At 53.2% G+C, this 11,644-nt stretch overlaps 1 protein-coding gene across 1 annotated transcript; it reads left to right on the forward strand.

Moving 5' to 3' along the window:
• The first annotated feature begins 483 nt into the window (after positions 1-483).
• C2CD4C (C2 calcium dependent domain containing 4C) lies at positions 484-10,055 on the forward strand. The gene is made up of 2 exons (XM_081177854.1): positions 484-724; positions 7,105-10,055. The coding sequence occupies exons 1-2, from the start codon at positions 581-583 to the stop codon at positions 8,467-8,469; spliced, it is 1,509 nt and encodes a 502-aa protein (XP_081033980.1). The 5' UTR covers positions 484-580; the 3' UTR covers positions 8,470-10,055.
• Positions 10,056-11,644: the final 1,589 nt, after the last annotated feature.

Below are 11,644 nucleotides of genomic sequence, written 5' to 3' on the forward strand. Positions count from 1 at the left end.
TGCGATGCCTCTAGAGGTTTCTGGCTCTTAGCGCATATCCCGCCCCCCACCCGCCGCCCCCCAATTTCCCAGCCCCTGGTCAAAAGCAGCGAGGTCTGGGCTGGATAAATAAAGTCTCTCTTTGTGTATGTTGAAGGTTTCAACCTTGCAACCGGGCGCATGTTATTGGGGGGTGAAATTGGCGGGGGAGAGGGAAGAAATGGGAACAATTAAACACGTTCTCCGTACAACATTTGTTACGTTGCCCTCTGCGGAAAACGAGAAGAATAGAAATCGGAGGGAGACGTATGAGCTGGCGAGGGCAGCTGCGTTTTTTATAATATTAAAAAAGGTTTTAGGATGCTTCGGGATGCGTTACAAGTTGGCATGTCCCTATCCCCCCCCCCCCCAATTCATTGCAACAGGCTTCTGCGTGACAGCGGTGGCAGATTGGGGGGGTGGGGTCTTGCGGAGAGGGGTGGGGGGGTGTTGAGAGAGAGAGAGAGAGAAAGAATAAAAAAAAAAACTGCCCGTCGCTGTCTTAGGAGGAATACGGCAGGGCTGCGCGCAGCTTGTAATTGGAAGCTTTCTCCGGTGATGAATGAACGGTGCTAACCGAGCCGGCTATAAAACTGAACGCAGGTCCCTCGCCTACTTCATTTGCAGCCGGACCAGGTGCGGAGAGCATCTCACCCCCTCCAGAAACATCGCAGCTCCTGTCTCCGCCGGAGTTTTCAACTTACAGGTGAGTACAGTCAGTTTCTCTACTTTTTCTTATCAACACTCTGCGCAACAGCTAAAATAAAGGAGGGGGGAATTGGTTTGCTGGGTTTTAATTCCCTCTTTCTTAGGTCCTTCCTCAGAATGTTTTCTGAGGCTACGGATTCCCCATAGATAATTTCCTTTGTCGCATCCGGGTGTCCAGAGAAAGGTCTCAGGGCCAGTTGGCTGGCAAAGTTCGACCCGGGGGTGATGTTTTGAGCCCGGTTGCAGCCTCAAAAGTCGCCCAGAAGCCCCCCCCCCCCCCGGCAGGTCCCAGTCGAGGTGTTCCCTGAGCATGTGCGGAGTGTGGCAGAAAGCCCCACAGGGAAGGAAGCGAGGTGGGGGAGCCAGAACAAAGCCGGCAAAGTTTCGTGCCGATTTGCAGAGCAGCATCAGCAAAGGGGACGTCACGAGGTTCGCAGGTGTGTTTGAGAGAGGGACCCAGTCCAAATATTTGACCATGGGTGGAACAGGCTGTCTGCTTCGGCCACCACAGGGGATATGAACCACGGTGCAACCTGCGCCAGTCTCAGCCTGGGAAAGAAACGGTTCTCTAAACCAGACGTAACCTCTAGACTTGTATCGCATCTGTCCAGATGTTAGCGGAGAACTTGTCTTTGTAGAACCCGCTTCTTTGAAGCTAAGGTCAGGGGTCAGGAGGAGGGTGGGGTGGCTGGCTGAGCCCCTAACCTCTGGCACTGCCCCTCAAGGGGGTGAACCGTGCCTCAGTGCTAGAAAATCTCCAGGTGGAAGCGAGAGATTATCCCCCATCTGAAACTCTGGAGGGTGCTGCTGCCAGCCAGTGTGGGCAGCACGAATCTATGTCCCTGGCCTGGTTAGATTCAGTTGGTTAGGTGGACCAAAGGTCCGACTCGGTGGAAGGAACCTCTGTAGGTCTCCCAGAGCACATGGCAGCTTTGCAAAAGGGCTCTTTGATGAACAGGTCGCCGATTTCACAGGACACCCAACTGAGGCTTCTGTTGGGCTGCTTCCTTGCCTCTGCCACCCACAATCTCTCCCTTGAGAGGCAGGGACCACCTCTGTGGTTTTCAGGTGTGGGCTACCTGGACGGAGGGATGCGGCTCCTTCAGTAGAGCACGGATGGACGGCGTGGTTTTTTGGGAGCAAAGAGAGAGCGTTTCCAACTTGCAGCTCAGCACGTCGGCTGCGATTCCTGCATTTGAGCCGTGATCCCGGGGGGTTGGTCTAGATGAGCTTTGGGAGTCCATTTCCGCCCAGCAGTTCTGTGATTCAACGGCCGCTGCCGCAGAGCGCTGAAGTGGACCGTGTCCCAGAACCAGGGGCTACCGGGAGTTTGATGTGTCCTGCCTCCCTGTCGGAAACCAGGAATGCTTTTCCAGACCACCTCGGTCTAATATTGTTCTCCCAGGGCAAGAACTGGCAAATTGGAGCAGAACCGGAGAGATGTTGTAAGGTGTTAAGTCACACAAAGCTCTGTTGCACTGACTCTGACCGCTAGTCCAGCTGGCTCGAGGGTTTCGGAGAGCCAGTAGCTCTCCAGAGTACCAGGGACCGAGTCTAGCGGACCCTTTAACACGTTGCTGTGACCCTTCAGAGATTGCTGAACTACAACTCCCATCATCCCTAGCCTTTGGTGATGTTGGCAGGGGGCCATCGATTTCCCCAGACGCCCTTTCCCCCCCAAGCGGAAGATTGATAAAGGAGCAATCCGATTCAATTTGCACTGGAAAGCAAATCGATTTGGGTTTGCTCTTCCCGGAACCATCTGGGGAACCGAGAAGCAGCCGTCCTCTGAAACCCGCAATTTTGCAATGCGGTTCTGCAGGCAAACAAACAAAATGCGTGCAAAAAAATTGAATGAGCAGGGCTAAGGCACAAAGGTATCTCAGGAAAAGCCAGGAAAAGCCTTATTATTAGGGAGGGAATGCTTTGCAAAAAGAATGCATGGAAAGTATCAGGCAAAAATTAATACAGATGTATGTATATGAGGAGAAGTTTTCACTAAAGCGCTGTTGAATTTTCATGGGGACTCTTTTTTTCAAAAATCATGAACTGATGTGGAGAACTGGAACTCAGAACAGGGTAAGCGAGGAACTGAGGGCAGACCCGCGCAGTATGTTTAAAGCACATCTAATGCACATTTAGGGACGCGAGTGGCACTGTGGGGTAAACCACAGAGCCTAGGACTTGCCGATCAGAAGGTTGGCGGTTCGAATCCCTGCGACTGGGTGAGCTCCCGTTGCTCGGTCCCTGCTCCTGCCAACCTAGCAGTTCGAAAGCACGTCCAAGTGCAAGTAGATAAATAGGTTCCACTCTGGCGGGAAGCTAAACGGCGTTTCCGTGCGCTGCTCTGGTTCGCCAGAAGCGGCTTAGTCCTGCTGGCCACATGACCCGGAAGCTGTACGCCCGCTCCCTCGGCCAGTAAAGCGAGATGAGCGCCGCAACCCCAGAGTCGGCCACGACTGGACCTAATGGTCAGGGGTCCCTTTACCCTTTACCTAATGCACATTTAAAGCACATGCCCCCCCCGAAGAAACCCGGGAGCTGCCACTTTCCCTCGCACAGAACTACAATTCCCAACACCCTTAACAAGCTGCAGATCCCAGGATACCTGGGCAGAAGCTGCGAGGTTTAAATATGAGTTGACCGTGCCAGTGGCGTAGCGTGGGGGGTGCAGGGGGAGCCCGGCCGCACCGGGCGCAACATCTGGGGGTTAGGGTTAGGGGGCGCAAATTAACGGGTTAGGGGGCGCAAATTGCTTGCCTTGCCCCGGGTGCTGACAACCCACGCTACGCCACTGGACCTTTATTCCCCCCCAAAAAAACTAGGTGCGTCCTATGGGCCGGTGCGTCCTATGGGGCGAAAAATACGGTAATTTTATTAAGTTTTTTGCTTTACAACTGAAAATACTCATTTTACATCCTTAAGACATTGACGACTTCCCTTCTTCTCTTTCCATGGTTCATTTCGCATATTGTAAATCCCCGCATATTTTGCAAAAACCAGACCGTTCATTATTCCATCAAAACTTGTTTACACTGCTGAATTTATCTTGACACTGCCCGCGTTTTCAGCATAATGCAACTCTTCCCCATATAGCCAATAAACGTTTTCCAATCTTCTCTAAACCTATGTTCTTCTTGTTCTCTTATTCTATATGTTATGCCTGCAAGTTGTGCATATTCTGTCAACTCAAGATGCCATTATTCTTTGGTTGGGACATCGCTCATTTTCCATTTGGGGGCTAACAAAGCACAGGCCGCAGTAAAGGTAAAGGGACCCCTCACCATTAGGTCCAGTCGTGGCCGACTCTGGGGTTGCGACGCTCATCTCGCTTTACTGGCTGGGTCATGTGGGCAGCATGACTAAGCCGCTTCTGGCGAACCAGAGCAGTACACGGAAACGGCTTTTACCTTCCCGCTGGAGTGGTACCTATTTATCTACTTGCACTTTGACGTGCTTTCGAACCGCTAGGTGGGCAGGAGCAGGGACCGAGCAACGGGAGCTCACCCCGTCGCAGGGATTCGAACTGACGACCTTCTGATCGGCAAGTCCTAGGCTCTGTGCTTTAACCCACAGCGCCACCCACGTCCCCATGGGCTGCAGTAGTGGCATGCAATTTCTCACGCCTTTTGAGTCAGCTGCAGCAAAAGCTCCCCTCACTCTGAACGCAGACCTCTTTCCCCCCCTCCCCGTGAAGTTCATCCGTTTAGAGGCGCCCAGCATTTGTGCGGCAAATATCAGTGCAGTATTGATTCTCTTCCTCTCTGCAAAGGCAGAGAGAGATAAAGTGTGCGTGTGTGTGTGTGTGCTTTGAAGGAATGTTGCTTTGCAACGCCATCGGAAAAGCATTTGTCACTGGCGAAGAAGTTGAGAAGCAAGCGAGTGTTTATAGCCTTCAGACGGTTTCCCCTGGGTCTCAGGCAGGTCATTTTGTAGCAGACGCTGGCATCTAGGCTTAATGTCTGTTGGTGTGAGGTGGAAAATCTGGAGTCCGGTGGGAAATCGAGCCTTTTAAGCTCACAGGAGATGATTCTTCAGCGGGAAGAGCGAGAGCTAAAAGAGTCAGCTGTGGGGATGCCAGGAGCGAAATCAGATTTTCACGCTTTTCCTTCCTTGCACACCTGGAAATGATGAGCAGAGAGAGAATTCTTTGTGTGCATGTCAGGTTTTTTATGTGGCAGCGAAGGGAGCAATGTACCCCAGTGAAATCTGCACCCAGAGAGTTGCAGGATGGAAGAAGAGAACGACATTGTTCGCTCAACGCATAGTTAAACTGTGGAACTCTCTCCAGCAGAACTAAGGTAAAGGGACCCCTGACCGTTAGGTCCAGTCATGCCCAACTCTGGGGTTGTGGCGCTCATCTCGCTTTATTGGCCGAGGGAGCCGGCGTACAGCTTCCGGGTCATGTGGCCAGCAGGACTAAGCCGCTTCTGGCGAACCAGAGCAGCGCACGGAAACGCCGTTTACCTTCCCACCGAAGGAGTATGGTCTGCCTTGGGTCAGACGCAGCAATTGCTGGAGATGGCCAAAGAGAGAGTGGTCTTGTGCTGGTTTCCTACGGAGATCTGGTTGGCTGGACTAAACAGGCTAGGGACGCGGGTGGCGCTGTGGGTTAAACCACAGAGCCTAGGGCTTGCCAATCAGAAGGTTGGTGGTTCGAATCCCCGCGATGGAGTGAGCTCCCATTGCTCTGTCCCTGCTCCTGCCAACCTAGCAGTTCGAAAGCACATCAAAGTGCAAGTAGATAAATAGGTACCACTCCGGCGGGAAGGTAAACGGCGTTTCCGTGCGCTGCTCTGGTTCGCCAGAAGTGGCTTAGTCCTGCTGGCCACATGACCTGGAAGCTGTATGCCGGCTTCCTCGGCCAGTAAAGTGAGATGAGTGCTGCAACCGCAGAGTCATCTGCGACTGGACCTAATGGTCAGGGGTCCCTTTACCTTTACCTATCCAAACTACACACTTTTTGGACGCGCATCATTTCGCGACGCAGACATGATCCTTGGGGTCTCTTCCAACTCTGCAATTATATGATTTTATGAACCCCCCGCTCCTGTTTCTGTGGGCAGAGACTTTCATAAAATCACAGAATCTTTAGAGCTGGAAGGGACCCAAGGGTCATCTAGTCCAACCCCCTGAGACGCAGGAGAGCCAGATGTCTATAAAGCTACAGGAGGGAGTTCTTGACTCAAGAGGCAGCAGGGGCAGGAGATACAGAGCTACAGATGTTTCGAAAGTCTGCATTTTCATCAATACGAGCTGCAACATCTCACTTTTTTCAAGGCGACCTGCTGGTTTTGTGAAGCACACCGGGCAAAAATACCCTAGTCATTTGTTTTATTCTTTTGCAAACAGACACCTTCTGTTGCTTTGCCACTCCTCATTTCTTTCTCTCCCTATTTGTAAACTTCCACGCAAGAGAACCAAAGCAAGCTTTAGGTTGCTGCTGCTGCTGCTGCTGCTGCTGTCGATATGCAAATAGATTTATATGCATCGGAAGTAGATTTGCAAATTTGCCCCTGTGAAATCAATTAGGGCGAGACTGCAGCACTCACCTTCCCCCGAAGACTGATTCCTTCTTCGTTTTTATTTTCCACCACCCTGTCCTCTTTTTTTATTATTGATATTTTATTTTATTGATATTTCAATTATACAGTATAAAGTGATGCACAATGAAAAAGGGAAAAGAAAGCAGACAAAAAGACACACAACTGTGTAAAGGGGAAAAATATTATATGAATATATACAAAAAAATAATAATGCATTTTTAATCTTTTGTTGGGAGCTGCCCAGAGTTGCTTTATTGGCCGAGGGAGCTGGCGTACAGCTTCCAGGTCATGTGGCCAGCAGGACTAAGCCGCTTCTGGCGAACCAGAGCAGCGCACGGAAACGCCGTTTACCTTCCCGCTGGAGTGATACCTATTTATCTACTTGCACTTTGACGTGCTTTCAAACTGCTAGGTTGGTAGGAGCAGGGACCGAGCAACGGGAGCTCACCCCGTCGTGGGGATTCGAACTGCCGACCTTCTGATCGGCAAGTCCTCGGCTCAGTGGTTTAACCCACAGTGCCACCCGCGTCCCTTATTCCATTCTTAGACCAAGGTAAAGTTCACAAACCGGGACACTGCTTCCGGTTTTGCAGAGTTCGTAAACCGAATAGTTTGTAAACAGGGCTGTCCTTAAGCCAAGGTACCACTGCACTGTCCTCCTGCTCCTGGGAAGATTCAGGATCCGTATCAGGAGCAAGAGAGAGGCTCCCACCATTCCTCATCAGTGCAGTCCTCCTCAGCACGGTCCCTGACAGACCATGCCTTCATTCTTCCCGTTCGTCAATATCAGTCTCTTAGCTACCATTAACCCTGTCTTCTTTCTGCCTATCAGGTGTCAGGACTTGCCAACTCCTCTCCTGGAAAGGGGAGCTGCAGAAGTGAGAAAATGTGGTTACTGGAGAAAATCCGCGGCTCGGTGGAGAACGGTGGCTCCCGGGGGAACGGCGACTCCGGCGATAAGCAGTCCAAAGGGCCTCTGTACAGCAACGTCCTGACGCCGGACAAGATCCCGGATTTCTTCATCCCGCCCAAGCTCCCGATGGTGCCCCCAGAAGCAGAGGGGGCAGAAGGGAAGGCAAAGCCCAATCTGGGCACGTCGGCCTCGGAGCAGAACCTCTCAGCCCGCAAGCCGCAGCGCAGCCCGCGCTTGCCGGCCAAAGCTGCATCGGAAAGCAAGAATCTCCTGAAGGCCGCCAGCCGGCACATCATCCAGATCGAGAGCGCCGATGAATGGGCGTCGGAGGAGGACTTCAGCACCAATGCGGACCCCCAGTCGCAGACAGCCATGTCCCTGCCGTACGTGCCCAAGGCGCAGACGTCGTACGGCTTCGCCACGCTCATGGAGAGCCCGCACACTCGCCGCAAGGAGTCCCTCTTCCACAGCGAGCACACCAGCCTGTGCCCGTCGCAGTCGACCTCTCCCAGCTCCCAGCGGAGGTCTCCTTCGGGAGGGAGCAAGACCAACGGCGAGGGCGGCCACCTCAACCCTTCGGACATCAGCATGTCCCTCATGAACCCCTACCGCTACTTCAGCGGCGGCGAAAGCGACACGTGCTCCTCGGCTGAATCGTCCCCGTTCGGCTCCCCCTTGCTCTCGCGCTCGGTGTCGCTCCTCAAGATCTTCAGCCAGGAGAGCCAGTCCAAAGTCATCAAGCTGAAGCACTCGGTGGCGCGCAACAGCTCCCTCTCCACCGACGACAGCTCAGCTGACACCAGCCCCAGCTCGCAGCGGCGCCAGCGGTGCGCCACCCCTCCCGCGGGGGCAGCCGGTGCGGCGCAACAGCCGGCGGTGCCGGCGGAGCAACCGGAACGGCTTCACAAGGAGCACATCATTCCGCTGAGCAAAGGGGGCAGCATGCGGCTGGCGGCCGAGTACAACCCTTCGAGCGCCCGCCTTCGGGTGCGCGTCATCACGGCGGAAGACCTCTACGACAAGCACTGCGACGCGCGGAGCATCAACTGCTGCGTGGCCCTCTATCTGAACCCCGGGAAGTTGCAGAAGCAGCGCAGCACCATCATCAAGAACAGCCGCTACCCCGTCTTCAACGAAGATTTCTTCTTCGATGGGCTGGGGGCCGGCAACGCCAAGAAACTCTCCCTCAAGGTCAAGGTGCTCAACAAGGGAGGCAGTCTCAAGAGAGACACCCTGATGGGGGAGAAGGAGCTCCCCTTAACGTCTTTGCTCCCATTTTTATAAAACGACCTTGGTCACGTCTCCCGCTTGCATCCATCCTGTCCAGGACGGCTCGTTCCTCCACCCTGTAAATACAAGGAAGTTGGAGGGGGAGGCTGTCACAAGATGGTGATGGCTGCTCAGTGTGTCCCCCACCCACGAAAAAATGCTTGCTGCATGTTTTAGGGCAGGGAGGGAAGGGGGAGTAAGCATGTAATCTCTCCGGCTGCTGATGCGATCCCTTTCCTTGCGAGATCGAAAATATAATTGCCTGTCCGGGGTGGACGAGATTTTGCCCTGTGCACAGTGAAGCGTTCTGAGTTTATCAAAGAGATGAGCTCATTGCGGGAAGATAAGGGGGGTGACTATAGGGCTGTTGTAAGTCTGGGAAGGGATCCTCAGAACGGATTTTTGCTGCGGCATGTTGATGCATGAGCGCAACGGGCTTTTAGCTCTGCTTCCTTCTCCCTGTTGTACCTGGACCCCGTTAAACTGCATGCAGTGTAGCAAACTGGCGATCCCCATCGGCCATCAGCTGTGCTTGACCGACGTTGTCTGAGCAAAGGTGGTCAACAGACAGGAATTAATCCGGTGGAAGACAGCGTGAACCAGAGGTCACCAACTTTATGGGATCTGTGGGTGCGTTTAGAAATGGTTGTGGACACACGACCTGTTCTGTTGCGTACGACGGAACGCTTATATCAGGAACTAATTTTGGGTGGCGGTTAGGGGAAGAGACTTTCCTGCGGGTTTCCTGTGTTGCCACAGTTGCTGTGTTGGTGACCCTCAGTGTAAATAACCCAGTTGCCTTATGGGAAAGGGGACAGGGGAAATGACCCTCATTATCCGAAGATCCTTGCCTTAACAACCTTTTGCAAACAATGGATTTGCACCAGGGAGCTGGGGGTGGCTCGTTCTTTTGCAAGGAGGTACCCTAGCAAGGATGGGACGCGGGTGGCGCTGTGGGTTAAACCACAGAGCCTAGGACTTGCCGATCAGAAGGTCAGGGGTTCGAATCCCCGCGACGGGGTGAGCTCCTGTTGCTCGGTCCCTGCTCCTGCCCACCTAGCAGTTCGAAAGCACGTCAAAGTGCAAGTAGATAAATAGGTACCACTCCGGCGGGAAGGTAAACCGCGTTTCCGTGTGCTGCTCCGGTTCACCAGAAGCGGCTTAGTCCTGCTGGCCACATGACCCGGAAGCTGTACGCCGGCTCCCTCGGCCAATAAAGCGAGATGAGCGCCGCAACCCCAGAGTCGGCCACGACTGGACCTAACGGTCAGGGGTCCCTTTACCTTTACCCTAGCAAGGAGCTATGGGCAGTGGGGAGACCCAGAAGCACCCCCCCTTTCCAAAGCTGTAAAGCTGCTGTCATGAAGGCCAGCACCAGATGTTTTGTAGAACTGGGGGTTTGTTCATCTTTCTACCTTCTTTTCCCATTGGGAAAACCCAACAGGCAGAGCCGCTCCCGGCGTGATGAGTTTGTGGCTTTGTGGGGTTTGCAAAGGGCCTCTGTTACGCTGCCCAAATAGGCACCGTATTTTCCGCTCTATAAGACGCACCAGACCACAAGACACACCTAGTTTTTGGAGGAGGAAAACAAGAAAAAAAAAATTCTGAATCTCAGAAGCCAGAACAGGAGGAGGGATCGCTGCGCAGCGAAAGCAGCAATCCCTCTTGCTGTTCTGGCTTCTGGGATAGCTGCGCAGCCTGCATTCGCTCCATAAGACGCGCAAACATTTCCCCTTACTTTTTAGGAGGGAAAAGGTGAGTCTTATAGAGGAAAAAATATGGTAACCCCCCCCCATCTCTGGAAGCAGGGAAGCCCCCTTAAATTGCCTTACACTGCTCTGGTCCATATCTGGTCCAGGGTTTTCGGTCAGAGCAGGGTCTTCCTCATCTCTCTTGATGTCTGTGTTCCTTCTAACTGGAGATAGGGATTGGAACTGGGACCTTGCACAGGCAAAAACATAGTGCTCTACTGCTAGAGCCAGCGTGGTGTAGTGGTTAAGAGCGGTAGTCTTGTAATCTGGGGAACCAGGTTCGCTTCCCAGCTCCTCCACATGCAGCTGCTGGGTGACCTTGGGCCAGTCACGCTTCTCTGAAGTCTCTCAGCCCCACTCACTTCACAGAGTGTTTGTTGTGGGGCAGGAAGGGAAAGGAGAATGTGAGCCGCTTTGAGACTCCTTCGGGTAGTGATAAAGCGGGATATCAAATCCAAACTCCTCCTCCTCCTTCTCTTCTTCTTCTTCTTCTTCTTCTTCTTCTTCTGAGTTACGGTCCCCTTCCTTAGGAAGTGGAGATCTCAGCACTGATCCAGACCTCCCGCATGGCAGGCAAGGAGATAACCGGCGGGACCAGGATTCGAATCTGGGACTGCTTGCATGCAATGCATGTGCTCTGTGGCTGAGCTATGGTTGTTTTCACACTTGGGCTATCCGATACCTATCACCCACTGTCATCCGCTCTTTCCCTTCCTCCTACTTTTTAGGAATTCTTGCGTTGGCTTTGAAGTGCTCCGTCGGGGTTCCCTTCTCCCCGCACTGCCCGTTTCTCGCTTCCTCAAAACCGACACGCCACCCCCACTTTTGCACAAAAGAAAAGCACTTTTAAACGTCTCTATTTGGTGATTGCTAAGGAAGCTGGAAGGACGCGGGTGGCGCTGTGGGTTAAACCACAGAGCCTAGGGCTTGCCGATCAGAAGGTTGTCGGTTCGAATCCCTGCGATGGGATGAGCTCCCGTTGCTCGGTCCCTGCTCCTGCCAACCTAGCAGTTCGAAAGCACGTCAAAGTGCAAGTAGATAAATAGGTACCGCTCTGGCGGGAAGGTAAATGGCGTTTCCGTGCGTTGCTCTGGTTCGCCAGAAGCGGCATAGTCCTGCTGGCCACATGACCCGGAAGCTGTACGCTGGCTCCCTCGGCCAATAAAGCGAGATGAGCGCCGCAGCCCCAGAGTCAGCCACGACTGGACCTAATGGTCAGGGGTCCCTTTACCTTTACTTTAAGAAAGGTGGGCAGTTGTGCTGGAATCTGCAACACCCTTTGATGGACAGGTGCCAGGGGCAAAACATTGCCTGGGAGTTGCCTATCGAACATTGCTGCCTTTTAATCCTCATGGGCAGAGGCTCAGTGTAGATGCTTGTTGATGGATGACAAACACGCCAAAGACAGATTTAGGGGAGTGTGATTGGTTTGGTCACAC

Source organism: Podarcis bocagei (assembly GCF_964188305.1).
Source record: "Podarcis bocagei genome assembly, chromosome: 18".
Classification (NCBI taxonomy): domain Eukaryota; kingdom Metazoa; phylum Chordata; class Lepidosauria; order Squamata; family Lacertidae; genus Podarcis; species Podarcis bocagei.

Excerpts from the sequence above, each read along its gene's own strand:
- C2CD4C (XM_081177854.1), top strand. The coding sequence starts at position 581 with ATGAACGGTGCTAACCGAGCCGGCTATAAAACTGAACGCAGGTCCCTC. Across the intron at positions 725-7,104 it reads CCGGAGTTTTCAACTTACAG|GTGTCAGGACTTGCCAACTC; the intron begins GTGAGTACAGTC and ends TCTGCCTATCAG.